The sequence below is a fragment of the Typopeltis vanoorti genome, chromosome 17 (assembly GCF_054136105.1).
Source record: "Typopeltis vanoorti isolate ZY-2024b chromosome 17, IOZ_Tvanoo_1.0, whole genome shotgun sequence".
Classification (NCBI taxonomy): Eukaryota; Metazoa; Arthropoda; class Arachnida; order Uropygi; family Thelyphonidae; genus Typopeltis; species Typopeltis vanoorti.
Window position 1 is genome coordinate 51,889,485 of NC_143565.1, and position 18,095 is coordinate 51,907,579.

Sequence of the window (18,095 nt, forward strand, 5' to 3'; positions counted from 1 at the left end):
TTATGCTTTTTAGTAACACAATAGGTACATTCATACTACGATATCTGCCATACTATAATTTTTCTTATGGAATACATTTAAAAATAATAATAATAAAATCTGCTTCACCATGATTTTGATATATTTTGAAATTCGATACAATGAGTAGCGAGAAGTACATCTCATCTCATCTTCCTTTTACCCTCTTTTACCTTGTGGTGTCGAGGGTTTGTTAATCATTCGACCTCAAACCGTTCACAGGATAAGTTGTCGGCACTATGTCCCCCACTGTATCCTATGTCCGTAGTGTTGAGTTCATAAGGCCGGTTTGCCTGCTTTGCGGGATGAAAAACCCCAGGATAAACTGGGGAAAAAACCCTACTGTCCACCCCCAAGACTGGCTAACTTGGCTATGGCTGAGGAAGATCCTTCATCTCCTCACGTCTCCGATGGAATCGAACCTAGGACACTCCTTCCCCAGGCATATGGTTGCAAAGCACATAGCCACTAGACTAATCGTGCAGACACGAGAAGTACATACTTGACATAAACATAAACCCACCAGCGGTATACACATGGAGAAACTGTCATGTGCAAAATGTTAACAGATCATTAGTTTCTCTGTTAATTTCAACTTATGAATGAAGTACAGTAGAATTCGCTTATTGTGATCATGAATAATATTATCAGTCGGCTCTTGTTATCAAAATCAGTCAGTCCCGAAACACACCATTTAAAATGAATTAAAAATAGTCCATCTATTATAATCGAAGCTCTAGTTATTGTTATCATCATCATCATCATCAAATTCCTGCCATGTACCCTCAAGGGGTGTACAGGATATGACAGTACTACATGAAAAAATTACATCATTACTAACTTCCTATCTACAATTTTCCTCCAAATCAGTTTGTTACTTGTCAAGACTCCAACATTATCAGATCTTATATTTCTATCGTCTAAGGCACTTTGTACCGTATCAATCCACCTATATCTTGGTCTTCCTCTGGGTCGTTTTCCTGCCAACCTGACAGAGAACACTTGTTTTGCTAATCTTTCCTCTCCCATTCTATTTAAGTGACCATACCATCTGAGATTAGCTCTGCTAACGCATTCCTGGATGCTGACAATGTCATTCCTAATATCCTCATTTTTAATATGATATTGCCATTGATGCCATCTGTTCACGCCTCTAATCTTTCTCAGGACTCTCATATCTGCGGTCTCTAGTCTTTGGTCAAGTTTTACTTCTGACCCAGCTCTTAGATCCATAAGTTAAAATTGGTTTGAACACAGTCTTGTATACAGCTAATTTAGTGTTCCGACTAATTTCTTTCTTATTCCATATGAATTTATTCAATTGACTTCCCACGATACCAGCTTTGCTGATTCTGTTGTCTATTTCTATATTTAGTTTACCATCTTCAGTAAAAATTGTGCCTAAGTAGCTGAAATGTTTTACTTGTTCCACAGGTTCTCCATTCACAACACAGTTGACATTTTCAATGATTCTGCCTATTTTCATTGTCTTTGTCTTTTTATTGTTGACCTTCATACCATATATATTACAACAGCTATTCAATTTAGTCAGAGAATCGTGCAGACTTGTAGCGGATTTATTTAGAAGTATAACATCATCCGCATAAAGCAAAGACCTGACATTAACATCTCCAGTTTTGATATCAGGTTTAATACCACTTTCCTTCATAATGTGATCCATATAGATAATGAATAATAGAGGGGATAATGTACATCCTTGTCTCACACCAGATTTAACATTAAACCATCTTCCTGTACTTCCTTTAATTCTAACTGCTGACTCACAACTCAAATAAAGACTAAGTATTGCTTGATATAATGCCCCATTGACACCATATAACTGCAGCGTATTGAATAGCTTCTCTCTTGGCACCTTGTCATATGCCTTTTCCAAATCGACAAAACTTAAATACAGATCTTTGTTATATTCCCATGCTTTCTCGACTATTTGTCGTGAAGTGAAGATCTGATCCTGACAGCTTCTATTTGGCCTGAATCCAGCTTGTTCTTCACCAAGCTTTTCTTCCACAATTCTTCTCAACCGTTTCTCAAGTATACTTGCATAGATCTTGTCAGGAACACTCAGTAGGGAAATACCTCTGTAGTTAGTAGGGAACACTCAGTAGGGAAATACCTCTGTAGGGGTGCTTAAGGGTCAAAGCTGTATAACTGAGAGGAGACCTCCACATAGCCTTTAAAGGAATGCGGAGAACCGACCAGGGCTTCTGACCTAATGTCCAATCCTCACCTTCTCGTGGTGCACCCTGCTGGGTATCTACTTTGATACTGAACGAACGAGGATGGGCTGGCAATTTGGGATTTAGCCGACCAAATTGTATTCTTATTGGTTAAACCAAAATAAATAAAAAATGATGGTTATTGTTATCAAAATCCTCAAATGTTTAGCCTTTTGCATCTCAGATTAATCAGGAGAACAATCATCAAAATTTGACTTTTTTTTGTTAATCTTCCTTTAATCTTATTCTTTCACATGTCTTATATCTTCCAGGCAAATGCAGGTGGGCAATCTTAATTTTTTTTAATTTTAATCTTCCATAAATCTTCCAGGCAAATGCAGAGGGATATAAATACAGTCAATTGTGATTTTTTGAGTTTATTTTCATGCTCTCTTTCAGTAAGTGAATTTGACTTTTAAGTGCTTGTTAAAACAGCCCTTAGCATTATGGCAGGAGCAAGTAAAAAATGTAAAGATTTATCTTTTCAAAAAAAGCAAAGAATTTTGGAGTGCTATGATAAGTTGCCCAAAATGAGTCAGTGTAGTGATGCTGTACATTTAAAATTTTCACAACTACTCTTGTGTAAAATCTTAAAAAACAGGTCAAACATTGAAACTTCATCACTTAGTAATGAGAATGGATCAGAAGAGAGCTGATCTGGTAAGGATACTCAAGTTGAATCAGCATTAAAAATTTGATTTAGTAATGTTCGTGAAAAGAATGCTTCAATTAATGGACCTTTGATGCATCAAAAAGCAGAACTTGCAAATTTCAATGGTCAAAAAAAATTTCACCACAACTGATGAATGGTTTAACAGGTGGAAAAAAGTGAGAGGATATTGTGTACAAGCATATTCATGGTGAAGAAAAAAGTGCTGATTTTTTATCAGCTGATGCGTGGATTAAGACCGAGTGGCCAAAAATTATTGCTGAATATTCTTCTGGGGATATTTACAATGCAGACGAAACAGGACTCTATTTTTGTGCAATGCCTGAGCATACTTATTTATTTAAAAATGAAAGTACTAAAGGATTTAAATCTCCAAAAGAGCAAGTGATAGTTATTTGTTGTGCTAATATGAAAGGTGAGCTTCTAATGATCGGAAAAAGTAAAAACCCTCGGTGTTTTAAAGGTGTCAAAAGTTTGCCTGCTAGTGCAAATGCTTGGATGACTAATGACATTTTCAACAATTGATTAGTTAAGTGGGATCTTAAAGCAAAAAATTGTCTTGTTAGTAGACAACTGCACTTACACACACAAATAATTTGTTGTTAAAGAACATCAGAGTAATTTTCTTTCCTTCGAACACTACATCGTTAATTCAACCATGTGACCAAGGCATCATACGAGCTTTTAAAGCTTATTATCGTTGGGAAGTTTGTGCGAGAATTATAGCTGAACTTGATTATTTAAAACAGCAATCCAATCTGATGCAAGTGCAAAAAAGATTTCCCTTCTTGATGCATTGCATTTGGTAGCAATGTCATGGAAGCAAGTCTCAGAGAAGACTATTGAAAACTGCTTCCAAAAAGGTGAATTTTTTAAGACAAACTCTGAAATTCTTTCTTCCAAAGAATTTGAATATCTTACAAGTGAAATTTTTGATGAAACCCCAGACGTTATGTCAAAAGAAGAATTTTAAAATTGGTTGGATATTGATAAGAATGCTGAAGTGGTGGCTACAATGACAGTGTCAGAAATATGTTATGCTGCTTCCAATGAGAACTTTAAATTAATAGAAAAAAGAGAACCTAATACAAGTATAGAAGAACAAATTTTAGAAGCTCCTCCAATCAATGCCCAGATGCAAGAAGCTCTATGAATACTTCATTGCGGCATGCAGCAGAGTGCGACAAGCTTTGAAAGGCATTTAGTATGAGCAATTTATCCATGAACTGCTATATTCAAAGACACAAGACAACACTAGATAAGTTTTTAAAATAAATTTTATGTTGTTGCTTATTAAATAGTTGTTTATAACAATAAATTAAATAATGCTCATAACAATAAATTGAAATAAATGATGCAATTTTTTATATCCTTTGCTTATTGTTATCAGCCAGTTATTGCTATCAAAAAGCGACTGTCTCAAAGTGATCACAAATAAGCGGTGTCTACTGTATCTACATTGAAAAGCTTGAATTTAATCAGATATAATATAGAAATTGGTGTTTTTTTCCTTGTTGCTGTTGCTTGACTGATATGAATTTTTTTTTAAAAAAAAAGTCAGTCAGCAAAAATTCATTCATTACAATAGGTATACTCTTACTATGATATCTGCTGCCTTACTATAACTTTTCTTATGGAATACATTTAAAATAATCAAATCTGCTTCAACATGATTTTCTGTAACACTCAATTTTTTCCACACCTTCAAAAGAAAAATTTTAAACAAGTAGTGACAAGTGCATACTTGTGATAGTAAAGCACTGAACCAACAGGATGTCATGACTCAGTGTATTTTTTCAAGCTTGCCAATTAGTCTGATTTGTTTTTGATTTGTAAGATATGCCATACTAGTAGTAGTACCAAATTGAAAAAAAAAAAAAAAAAAAAAACAATAAAGCATTGTCGTCATTTGTTGTGCAGAAGTCAAGTTGTTGGACAGATAATATACGTATAAGCATATATGTCCTGGCTGTTTTGGGATTTCAGAATATTTGACAATTTGCATTATTAAAAGCAAATTTTAGTGATTCTGCATAATTATTTGAATTAGTGAGTTAATAACCTAGTTATCAGTCATTCACAAAAAAAAAAAAAAAAAGGAAGCATGATGCAGAAGAGTTTACAGATTTGAATACCAAAACTCATCATTTAGTGAACTTAAGAAAAAAGTGAATTAGGGTGGGGCATTATTTTTTATGCTTATCGATCATGAAATTCACTTGCAGTAACTTTTTTTTATCTCAGATAATTACAATAAGTGGACACTTACTGTAGCAAATTACTAAAAATTTTAAAAATAAAAATAACAGTAATTGTCAATTGCACCCTTGAAAGGTTTGAAGGCTTGTAGCTCATTAGCAATCATCTGCTATCTATTAAGTTTCACAAACTCCTGTACTGTAGTGGGAATCCATCAGCAAAGTGCAGGCTTCTCATTTGACCTCTGAAACTGTCATCTGCATTTTTTATTCAATCATTATACTTGGAGAATTTTAATCTTTTAAAATTTTTTCTTACCTGTATTCAAAAATCCAAAATATTTTTCCTAATTCATTTGCAGTCTCTGCGAACAGAGATCGATAATCATGAACCAAGGATAATTAGTGTTTGTGAAGATGGACAGAAATTAATTGATGAGGATCATGAAGATGCAGAAGAATTCAGAAGGTTAATAAATGAACTGAGGGAAATGTGGACAGATCTGAAGAAAGCAATTGACTTCAGAAAGAATAAGCTGGAAGAATCTGAGAAGGCTCAGCAAGTAAGTCAAATTATTGTGATGTTTTACTATTCTCTGTGTTGTAGCAAAGTAAAAAATAAATAAAATATCTAAATTTCTTTAGATTGTGTGATTTTAATAATGAAAGTTTAGAAACAGAATAAGTAAATCATTATAATATCATTTTAGCTGAATTATTTTAACATAATTTTAACCTCATTGATATCACTGTCACAAAATATTTACATATTGCATAAGGTGGTTAGCAGTTACTAGAATGATTTACTTATTCTGAGTCTCTTTCAGAAGTTGTATCATATTGTGCATATTTTAAGTGAAACTCAAGAAAATCAGTTCTTTTTAAATTTCCTTGTTTATATAAGTAAGGGTGATTTAAATCCTAAAGGGATGCCTCAGTTTCTATATAATAATGCCAGAAGTATCAGGAACGAGAGGGGGGGGGGGGGTTTAGCATTGATTAGTCCAACCTTGCCAAAAATTATAGGCATTAGTGAGACTAGACAAACAGCAGATGATGTACTTACAGGGAAGGAATGTGAAGGGTTTAGTATTATCAGAGTAGATACAGAAGATAGGATGGGGAAGGGGTACTGCTAATGATAATGGATGAATTGCAGCCAAAAATAATAGCAGATAGGCAGGAGGGGGACTGTTCATTTGAAGCAGTCAGATATGAGATCAAGGCCAGTAAGACAAAATATACAGTTGGTTGCTGATGTATGCCAGAGGACAATCTGTGACTTTGCTATAGGCAAAGTCATGGATGATCTGGAAGACATACAGTCTTGACTTGGGAGATTGTACAATATGAGGAATATTCTGTCAAGGAGGGGGTATTTGGAACTACAACACAGGTGATTATAGCAAGCTTAGGAGGAAGCTTGAATCTGTGCCCTGGCATAAAACACAGCAAGGGAAGGATCTTAGCAGTGCATGGGAGATAGTGGAGAGATAGTTAAGGTCATCTAGAGCAGCGCTTACCAAACTGTGGCCGACTTGGAGGCGTGAAATAATGAAAACGAATTTCAAATCTTTTAAGACTAAGTAGATTTTTTTTTTTTTATCTTAGAAGAAACGTATTTAATTTTTACTATTTCATTTTTGTTATGTTTTATATTTTAATGGGAAAAAAATCACACACAGGTGCGGGTTCACAAATTTTGCTTCTTGCATATTTCGCCGCTTAATGAATATTAGTAAATATATGCTTATTCATATAAGTTTCATTTCAAAGCAGAAATCTAAGAATTGCAGTTTCAAATATTTCACCTAATATTGGTATAGCAGTATTGAAACACATCCATCACATTAAATTGTTATTAAACTTCTTTTATGTTTTTAATTCTTTCTTTATTATTAATCGTTTTACGTTTCATGTGCTTGTGCTGCAAATGTACAATAACAATATATGCATCTATCTATATAAAAATATGAGATAATATGCCATGTGAAATGTGTATGTAAGATGCTAAAAATATATTATTTGCATTTGATTTTTGCAATATTCACTTTTTTTTTTGTGTTGAATATAAATACAATAAATATTATAATAATATAATATATGTCTATATTGCGATTTTTTTCGAGGGGGCGGGGCGTGAAATATTTGAATTTTTCCAAAGGGGGCCCTGATATCCAGAAGTTTGGGAAGCACTGATCTAGAGGAAGCAGTATTAAATTTTATAGCTGAGATAAGAAGGGTTAATCAGGTAGGAGTTAGATAAGTGCAGAAGAAAAAAATGCTGTGGAGATTATATAAGGAGAATGGTGACTAGAAAAACAATCATGAACAGTACAAGGTTCAGACAAGAACGGTGATTAGCATCATAAAGAAGGCAAAATCAGGGTGCAAGAAGAATATAGCCAAACAGGCCAAAGGAAATCCCAAAAAGTTCTTTTGTTACGTGGCAAGTAAGAAGGAGAATGACCATGGAAAATTAACCTTAATGAGTACTGATGGTGACAGGTAAATTGAGTTGAGTGACCAATTTTGCAAGGGTATATCATCCAAGTGAGGTTACTGCTGTAACATATGTGACAGAGACTGATGTGGGAACAGGTCGATGAATTGGAGATTCATAGGATATTTCAGAATCTCAATGTAAATACAGCTGTTGAGTTAGATATAGGATATCAGCTTGGGTGAATGTGCAAGTGAATTGACAATGCCTCTGAGTAAGCTCTTTAATTTAAGTCTCAGCTCTGATGGAGTTCCTTCCAAGGGGATGGAAAGAGGGCAAAATAATTCCATTACATAAGAGAGGTTCTAAAAGTGCAGTAGCAAATAATAGCCCAATCAGTATCTCAGGTGTGATGATAAAACTACCGGAAAATTGGTCAAAAAGAGAAGTCAAGAATGGATGGATAAGAATATGATATTGTATGAGAGGCAACTTGGCTTTGTGAATGGTTGGTCATGCCTTAGTAATTTACTGACTTTATAATAGAGTAACAGCTGAGTTGGGTGAAGGAAATGGCTACACAGTGATACTGCTTGATTTTACAAAGGCATTTGACAGAATACCATATGGAACTTGTTACACAAATCAGAACAATGGTTAATGTAGGGTAACAATGGTAGGAGTGGATTATGAACAAACCAGGTTACAATAAAACTGCAGCCATACCATACATTAAAGGTAGATCAGATAAAATAAACAGAATACAACCTTAATGCCACCTTTAAACCTCCTTCAAAATTAAAAATCTTATTCAACTCATTCAAGGATCCACTTCCTCCACTGGCTCACCCTGGAGTACTAGGTGTGGCTATTAAATAACGAGACTGGTTGCAAAAATGTACAACTTAATTGTTATCCCCCTTCAACATACCCCACTCCTCTATCTATACACCATTGCATATGAATTTTCCATTGTTGGAAGCAGCGCTACTGAAGCAGGTGTTATCTGCTTCAGTAACGCTGCTGTTTTCTCCTTTATCTCATCCACCGACTGAAAACAGGTGCCCTTCAATGAAGATTTCAACTTTGGAAAAAGGTAAAAGTTGCATGGAGCTAAGTCCGGCGAGTAATGTGGATGGTCCAACACTGGGAATCTTCTTATCAGCCAGATACTGCTTTACAGACAGTTCTCCGTGGGCTGGAGCGTTATACTGATGGAGAATCCAAGCATTGTTCGTCCACAGATCAGGGTCTCTTCTTCCTCACTCATTCTCACAGCTTGGCAGAACCTCAAGGTAAAGATGTTGGTTAACTGTCTGACCCTCTGGTACCCATTCAACTGTTACCACATCATTCATAACAAAAAAAAACGATCAGCATTGCCTTCAGTTTTGACTTGCTCATTCTTACTTTTTTCATTCTCAGTGATGTGGGAGATTTCCAGTGCATCAATTGTCTCTTTTTCTGGATCATACTGGAAAATCCACTTCTCATCACATGTGATGATCTTCTCCTGCAAGTCTGGCTCTGTTGTCAGCTATTCCATGATGTCGGTGCAAATTTGTTTCCGGATGTCTTGCTGCTCCTGACTCAAGTTTTTGGGAACGATTTTGGCTCAGACTTTGTTCATGTTCAATTGCTCATGCAAAATTTGTCGTACAGTCTCCTTATCAATGTTCACCATGTTTGCTATCATCCGAATGCTTAATCAGCTATTGTTGTGGGCAATTTCATTAATTTTCACAAGGTTTTGTTTGGTTGCTGCCGTGACAGGGCGACCCGGTCTCGTCATCTTCAACATTTTCTCGACCTTCAGCAAAGCGTTTGTGCCATTCAAACATTCATGCAACATTACATTATCACTGTACAGTTTCAAACACTCAATCAGCGATTTCTTCAATTTCACAAGGAATTTGAGATTAATGTCCTGATCGAGTTTAACGTTAAACATTATTCCGGCCAAGTGACTTCACACGTGTTTCTTTTATAACTGCCTACAGACCAACTATGAGCAACAGCGAACAATGCTTATCTCAACTGCTTCTAGAACTTTCAAGGTTATTTACGGTGCACTGCTGTGAATACAGGATTTACAGCCCACCTTATCTCGTTGTTTAATAGCCACACCTCGTATACTGTATTCATTGCACCTGTAATATACCCTATATACAATTCTTATCAGAAAAAAGGATCATAAATAGTATATTAAATTTAATAGCTGTGGTACTGGCCTTTTTTAATCATACCCTATATACTCTATATAGAAATGACTGGAAAGGCACCTGTTTTTAACACCAAAACGTGGTGAGCGTAATTTAAGAAGGCCTGTGAAATTCTTATCCAATCCCAAGAATATGGATGGCACATATTCTACCCACTTAACCTTTTGGTTTAAGAATTTATCGTAATTAGGACTGTAAGCAATCCAGTATCGTAACACTAATATAACACTCTTGCTAAATTATGGATTAGGCTACTACTTCGTTGTATTAAAGCTATTCTATATGAATGATGATATAAATAGAATATAGCTTTGATGAATAGAATAGAATATAGTTTTTTTTTCTTTCTTTCTCATTAGAGGTTAGCCAGTAGAATAACGGTTGATCAAATCATTGTCACTTTGACTCACTGTTAGAAATGTAATGTAGCTTGTCTTTGTGTGTGTGTGTACTCCAGATGATGACCTTCATATGAAGGTAGAAACGTCGGGAAATTAAAATAATCATTCCTAACATGGTTGTAGTCTGCTGTAAGATTCAGTTCGGACCACTCTATTTAATTTGTACATAAATGATATAGGAAATAGACTGTCAGTATGGGAAAAAGCTAATGGGTGCCATTTTGCAGATTACAAGCTGTGTATCACATTGATGGAACTGTACTCCAGAAAATAGATGAAGTTAGAGATTTAGAGTTGTTGGTAAATGGAGAGTTAAAGTTTACAGGATAAATTGCTAAGGTAGCTCATAAGATCACCTGGCTATTGAACACATTAACAAGTAGAGATAAAGAATTTGTTATTCCTCTCTATAAGGCCTTAATACATTCACATCTGGATTACGCTGCTCAGGTCTGGTCTCCTGGGTTTCTTGGAGATGAGAAGGGCCAGAGAAGATTCAGAGGGCAAGCAACCAACATAGTGAATGGTCTGTGGAATGTTCTATATGAGGATAGGTTGAGGGTGTGTGGATTGCAGATGTTGGTTGATAGGAGAAAAAAAGAGGTATAATGTTTCAGCACTTGACTAGAGCGGTCAGAACCAAAGGTCATCCCTGGTTGGGGTGTGAGGACTAGATTTTTTTCTTGGAGAGTTGTGAATGAGTGGGTTGCTAGTGAGTGCTTTGTCTGTTAATGGGTTCAAGGAGAGATATGATAGATTGTGTGAATAATTTGAGTCTCCCATGATGACTCTTCGGACTCCATGGAAGTGCCTGTATAATAATAATAATATATATTTATATGAATTCATATACTGGAATCGATTCAAATCTGCATGCCTTTCATCATTTGGTTTTAATGTACTGAATGTATATTTGAAAATCAGTATTGAATTTTAACAAATTTCTTCATTAATAACAAATTGAGTAATATGTGGAAGAAGATGACACACCAGCATCCAATTCCTGACTTATACCTTCAGTTGGATGTAATGGATATTATGATAGCACTGCATGAAAAAGTTGCATCATTAATAATGTCCTATCAACAAATTTCTTCCAAATTAACCTGTTGTGTGTCAACATTTCAATATTATCAAGTTTTATATTTCTGTCTTCTAAGACACTTTTTCCTACCAGCCTGGCAAGGAACACTTGTTTTGCTAATCTTTCCTTTCCCATTCTGTTTAAGTGACCATACCACCTGAGATTAGCTGTGCTTACTAATGACAAGTGGCAAGTCATTCACTACTTCCAAGAAAAAAATCTAGTTCTTCACATCCTTACTAACCACAGTCTTACACAATTTCTGGAGTGACTCCAGTCGGTTTGAAGATACCCTTTGATTGGAAAGATCTGGGTTTGAATATCATTTACGCAATATAAATCCAGCTGTGGGATTATATTGGATATCAGCTTTGGTTTTGCATGAATGTGCAAGGGTACTACAATGCCTTTTGACTAGGCTTTTTAAGTCTCAGCTCTGGTAGAGTTACAAGGGAGTGGAAAGAAGGTAAAATAAATCCCTTGCATAAGGAATGGGTTGCTAGAGTCAGTTGTGAGTGCTTTGTCTGTTAATAGGTTCAAGGAGAAGTATGATAGATTGGGTGGCCCACGGTGAGTCTTCGGACTCCATGGAGACACCCATACAACGACAATAATAATATATATACAGCAATCCCTCGATTAGTGCATCATTTTTTTTTCTATACCCAAATTCGATTAGTGCGCCTATATACATTGTTAAAATAAATGATAGAGATTTTAAAAATTTTCTATCTATACATTTTTTATGGCTAACTATTTAAAAAAATCACTCACCAGGATGAAATAATTTAGTTACCGATTTATAAAACATTTTACAAAGTTATTTTTAATGACATACTACATTATTTCTGTGTACAATATGTTCCAAATTTACGGACAAAATTTATGTCGTCTGCTAATTACATAGCATTTTGATGTAATTTCTCATGCCTCCATTGCAGTTGTTTTCCTTACTTTTTTATTTTAAAATATTTTCTCAACCTTTCATCATGAGTAGGACGAGAACAAAATAGGCGAATCAACTATAAGAGCAATTTTAAGCAAAGCTGCTGAATACAAAGAGAACGGTAAGGCTGCTTCAAGTTCATCATGCATGCAGACCACTCAAAATCAAAGTATTATAATGATTGAATTAGAGAGACTTCTTTCTATATTGATCGAAGATTGTAACCAAAACGGATCCTGCTAAGCAATGACATTATTAAATCAAAAGCATTAAGTCTCTTTTGCAACCTTGAAAGAAAAGGCTATCAGTGATGGAAAAGAAGAATTCCACACTAGTGCTGGGTGGTTTGAGCGTCTCAAAAAAAGAAATAGCTTACTTTATGTTCTAATCGCAGTCGCAGCCACAACTGCAGATAAGGAGGTTGCCGCAAATTATCTGGAGATTATGAAGAAAATTGTGTGTGTGTGTGGGGGAGGGGGGGAGGTATTGTGACCAACAAATATTTAATGTCAATGAAACTGGCCATCTTTGGAAGCGAATGCCTTCCAATACTCTGGCCAAATCAGAAAAAAATCTCAGTCTTGTTATAAAGTTGCAAAGCCGAATGAAATTACTGCTAGCAATATGCGAGCCATTTGGAAGCACATTCTTCCACATTGTGCAAATGATTTTAGAGGCTTTTCAAATGAATCTAAGTTAATTAAATCTCATTCTGAGAAATTGAGTGATTCCAACCTGCTAAATTTAGATGCACAGTGGAAAGATCCTGAAGAATATGGAGAAAATTTAATCACTGACAAGCGATTTCACAGAAACAATATGAAAATATTTTTCGTACAATCGAAGTTTTAAGCAGCAATGCTTAGAGGCTGATCCTGATGAAGAGCGAAGCAGTAAAATTTCCAGAAGAGTTGAAGAGCCAATAGGGCCATACTGTCAGTTGTATGAAAAAAGAAACAGAATGCTCACCAATTTACGCTAGCTCAATTCTTTTTTAAGTAGAATAATAAATTTATATTCTGAATATGTTTTATTGATTTTCAGCTTCATTGTTTTCCTTTAGCCTAGGCCCTGAGATATACTCTAATTCTTTTATAAAAAAAAAAAAAATTATAAAAAAAAAATTGAGGAAAGAATTATACTTTTTCATATAGGTTATTATATTTGATTAATGTGCCTGTTTTAAAGATTGCATTAGGCGCATTAATCAAGGGATTGCTGAAAGTTAAATTTATGTTGTTGTTATTACATGGGCATCTCCAAGTCTGAAAATTCATCATAGGATGCCCTCAGTTAATCATTATTTGCACAATGTGTATCATTTTTCTCCTTAAATTTATTCACTGTCAAAGCAATCTCATAATCACTTCTAATGAGTTATTCACTACTCTCCAAGCAAAAAAAAAAAAAAAAAAAAAAAAAAAAAAAAAAAAAAAATCGATTCTTCACATCCTTACTAACCACAGTCTTATACAATTTCTGTAGTGATTCCAGGTGGTTTCAACGATGCCCTTTGGTTGGAAAGACCTGGGTTTGAATCCCATCTAGGATGCTAAGAACCTTTATTAGGGCTTTTCAACTGAAGTGAGTTAGCCGTTCTCATATGGAGGTAGAGGGTTTTTTCTTCAGGAAACTCAAGTTTACATCCCCAGAACAGGCAAACCAGCCATTAGAACATGCAATTTGCAATTAACTTACATAATACACTGGCCTTATAATCTTAGTTAGTTCGGCTGTAAATCTAAATAAGCCAGACCAGAGTGACTCCTTGGTTGATCCCTTCTTGTTCTGTGTCGACACTTGTCCGCATCAATCCTATAAGACTCATGTAGTAAATTATCATTATATTTGGCCTGGGTTACTAAATTCTGGATTTAGTAATCCAGGTCAAACTTGGGCACAGTTGTGGCTATATTATGCCTGCATAAAATTAGTGCTTTGCTTTTCCTTTATCTTGCTTACATTTTTTTTTCCCCCCTTGACTTCCATGTTCTGCATCATTCTTTCTGTACTGTCAGATCCCCAATTTGCCATCTCCCTTTCTCTCTCTCTCTCTCATGCACACACACTGTTCTTTAAACATTGTTTTTATCTTCTTTCATTCCTTGCTTCATTCTCCTGTGATATGAGAAATTAATTTATACTGAAAAAATAAGCCTCTGCATTTACACTAAATATTCATATATTTCAAAATGCCATTGATTAGTCTTGGATTATTCATAGTATGCATAATACACTGCTCAAAACAATTAGGGGATATTTTATTTTCTGTCAGAGAATTATAAATTTCTGCCAATAATTATAACTATTGGTTACTTTATACATGAATAAATATTTCTTACTTATGGATAGGGTGTAATTGATGAGATATTGTTTAAATAATTGATATTTATTACAAATTTAACAAATTATACATTTTAGCATGAAATAATTTTAACAAGAATAACAACAAGAATATCCCCTAATTGTTTTGAGCAGTATATTAAAAGTTATACATTAGACTTATTTATTTTTTCCAGGGTCATACAGTGGTCAGCTGTCATTATAGATCATATAATAAAGTTTTGAACCGCATTATTTTTAAATTGCATTATTTAGAATTTCACTAATCACAAGTGACTAATGACAAGAAATTCTTATGTAAGTATTTTGATCCCTCTTTCAGTATTACTTTGATACTTCTGAAGCAGAAGCGTGGATGAGTGAACAAGAGTTGTATATGATGGTAGAGGACCGTGGTAAGGATGAAATATCTGCTCAAAATTTGATGAAAAAGCATGAAACTTTGGAAAATGCTGTTGAAGATTATGCGGATACAGTAAGGCTATTAGGAGAAACCGCTAAGCAACTGATATCAGAAGAACATCCTGAAAGGTATGTAATTTGTTCCTGTAATCTCCCTCTTCCATACATATCTGATAATCATGTTATATAATTATATAATCATGTTATATAATTATAATGAAATATATTGAATTACTTTCAATATATTTCATTGCTCATTGAATTCAAACATTCCAACAATATATATAATTATATACTGTTTTTAAAACTCAACTACATGCAGTTTTTATTTGGATTGTGTATTCGTCTTTGTGTGACATTATTTTTATGAATTTATCTTAACATTGAAATTTTTATTTTAATCTTCTATTCAAGCATAGTTCAAGGAGTACTGTTATTTACTATCTTAATCTAAAAACTTATTTATGCATGTATATTACTGGTCTTAAACAAATACACTAGTCATTAATTATGCTATGGGTTGTCTATGTTTTAAATTTTATTCAGATTTCAGAAACTGGCTAACTCTTTCAATTTTTATTAATTTACCTTTGAATATAATCATATCTCTTGAAAGCAAAACGATATTTTGGAAATGATAGAATATGACACAAATGCATCCTTATCTTTCAATGAATTTTTTGATGGAGCAATAACTGTAGGTAGTGCATTGAAATAAAAGAAAGCACAAAGATGATAAAGATATTTTACTGAGATTATGCTGTTAAACTGGAGATAATTTTGACTGTATATCAAGGACTTGTAGGAAAAATAAACAAGGAAAATTCAGTTGTAAACTATCACACTATTAGGATCCTATAAAATTATATAATTCATTTGCTAATAAATTTCCCAAATTGTGGTCGTTGTTTGTCCATCATTGAGTTTGGGATGATATAAAAGAGCCCGCTGCTTTTTCTTTAAAGAGACATTCCAACCTATAGATGCTTCTATGTAGCAACTTTGCATCATTCCAAAGTATCCTCTTGTTACTCCTGTTAATTCTCTTCTTCAAGGTGAGATGACATTTTATCAATTGGATAGAAGATTATTATTCTGAGATATGTTTTAAATGGAATGGCTGATATGTCCAAAATAAGGCAAATCTTAGTTACAATAAAATTTTATTCATGAAATAATTTATCCAAATTATTTCATGTGCAAACAAAGTTTGCGCATGAAATAATTTCATGACTGGGCTACTTTATATAGAGGCTAATGGGTTCATATCAGATGACTTAGTATCCCATAATGCAAAGCACATATCCTTGCAGACAAGTATAATACTGTGCAATATGAGAAGGGCCACTACCCAGACTAGTTTTGACTTTTATTGAGGTGAAAAAGTAATGGTTTGGTCATCATAGGCCTAGAGTAGTAGTATAGGGGTGCAAGAGAGCTTGAGTATTAGGAGAAAGAAAATACAGGTAGATAGTATGAGAGATAGAGAAAAGGCCTCAGCTCTTTTATATTATCATAAAGCCAAAGGCTATCAGTTTTCCTATTTCACCAGAGGTTTCATCAGGGAAAGCCAGACCCAGATGTGATACCAAAGTTGAAGTAATGCAGAAGTCATATTTCCATATACAAATAGCCAAAAGGTGTCACACCTTATTACTAAAATACTGTGGATTACAGATAGATGTTGAAAGTTGTTTCACTTGGTTATACTATAAATAAAAGATGCTAAGAAATTATATTCTTCATTTCATCCTTTATCCAAGCAAACAAAGTCTGACATGAAGTAACTTCGCAACTGGGCTACTTGTATATAGAGGCTAATGACTTCACATCAGTTACCTTAGTAATTGATGTGAAGCCAAATAAAGCCAAAGGCTATCAGTTTTCCTATTTCACCAGAGGTTTCATCAGTGGAAGCCAGACCCAGATGCGATACCAAAGTTGAAGTAATGCAGAAGTCATATTTCCATATACAAATAGCCAAATTCTTCACATCAATTACTAAGGTAACTGATGTGAAGCCAAATAAAGCCAAAGGCTATCAGTTTTCCTATCTCACCAGAGGTTTCATCAGTGGAAGCCAGACCCAGATGTGATACCAAAGTTGAAGTAATGCAGAAGTCATATTTCCATATACAAATAGCCAAAAGGTGTCACACCTTATTCCTAAAATACTGTGGATTACAGATAGATGTTGAAAGGTGTTTCACTTGGTTATACTATAAATAAAAGATGCTAAGAAATTATATTCCATTTCATCCTTTATCCAAGCAAATAAAGTTTGACATGAAGTAACTTCACAACTGGGCTACTTGTATATAGAGGCTAATGACTTCACATCAGTTACCTTAGTAATTGCATTAGCTTCTATTATACAAGTAGCCGAGTTGTGAGGTTACTTCATGGGCAAAGCAAAACAGGCATTTCGCAAGTAAAGAACACTATTAACATCCAAGAATATATCATTGAGAAAAGAAAAACAAGCACTTTATTAAGGAGTGTGGCCCTCTATGGATCAGAGACATAATCTCCAAAAAAAGAGACAAATCAAGACTTCTAGCATTTGAGATGTGGTATTGAATGCTGAAGATTGCATTGCGGAAAGAGTTACAAATGGAGAAGTTAATCAAGGCAGAAGAAAAAAGAGACATACTACATACATTAGAAAAAAAGGAGAAATAATATGATAGGACACCTATTACAACACTCAGGCTAGACTACAAATTTGATTGAGGGAATGGTAGAGGGAAGACCTGGTAGACAAATACCAAAAACTCAATACACGATTGACATCAAAAATGGACAAATCTACTAAATAGTCAAATTAATGGCACAAAATAGAAGTCCGCTATCAACAGCTCAGCTACACGCCAATGAATAAGTTGAGGAGAGAGAAGTGTGATGTTTTTGGAACTCGAATAACAAATAAAGTATATAATACACAGTTTATTAAGCATAAATTTATTTTACAATTCATCATCATTCTTAGCGGTTGTTGATCCACTGCTGGATGAAGGCCTTTCCAAGATTACTCCAAAACTGTCTGTCCATGGCTCTCCTTTTCCATGTCACTCCTGTAAATCTGATGATATTATCAATCCACCATAATTTAGGTCAGTGTCGTGGTCGTT

At 34.5% G+C, this 18,095-nt stretch overlaps 1 protein-coding gene across 4 annotated transcripts in view; it reads left to right on the top strand.

The window, feature by feature from the left end:
* LOC150097387 (spectrin beta chain-like) overlaps window positions 1-18,095 on the top strand; it is a 795,721-nt gene that overhangs the window by 554,693 nt on the left and 222,933 nt on the right. For all 4 annotated transcript variants that reach the window (XM_090407783.1, XM_090407784.1, XM_090407785.1 and 1 more), the window contains exons 31-32: window positions 5,486-5,686; window positions 14,885-15,093. In XM_090407783.1, the coding sequence (XP_090263909.1) occupies window positions 5,486-5,686; window positions 14,885-15,093 (410 nt within the window). The remainder of the gene's footprint in view (window positions 1-5,485; window positions 5,687-14,884; window positions 15,094-18,095) is intronic.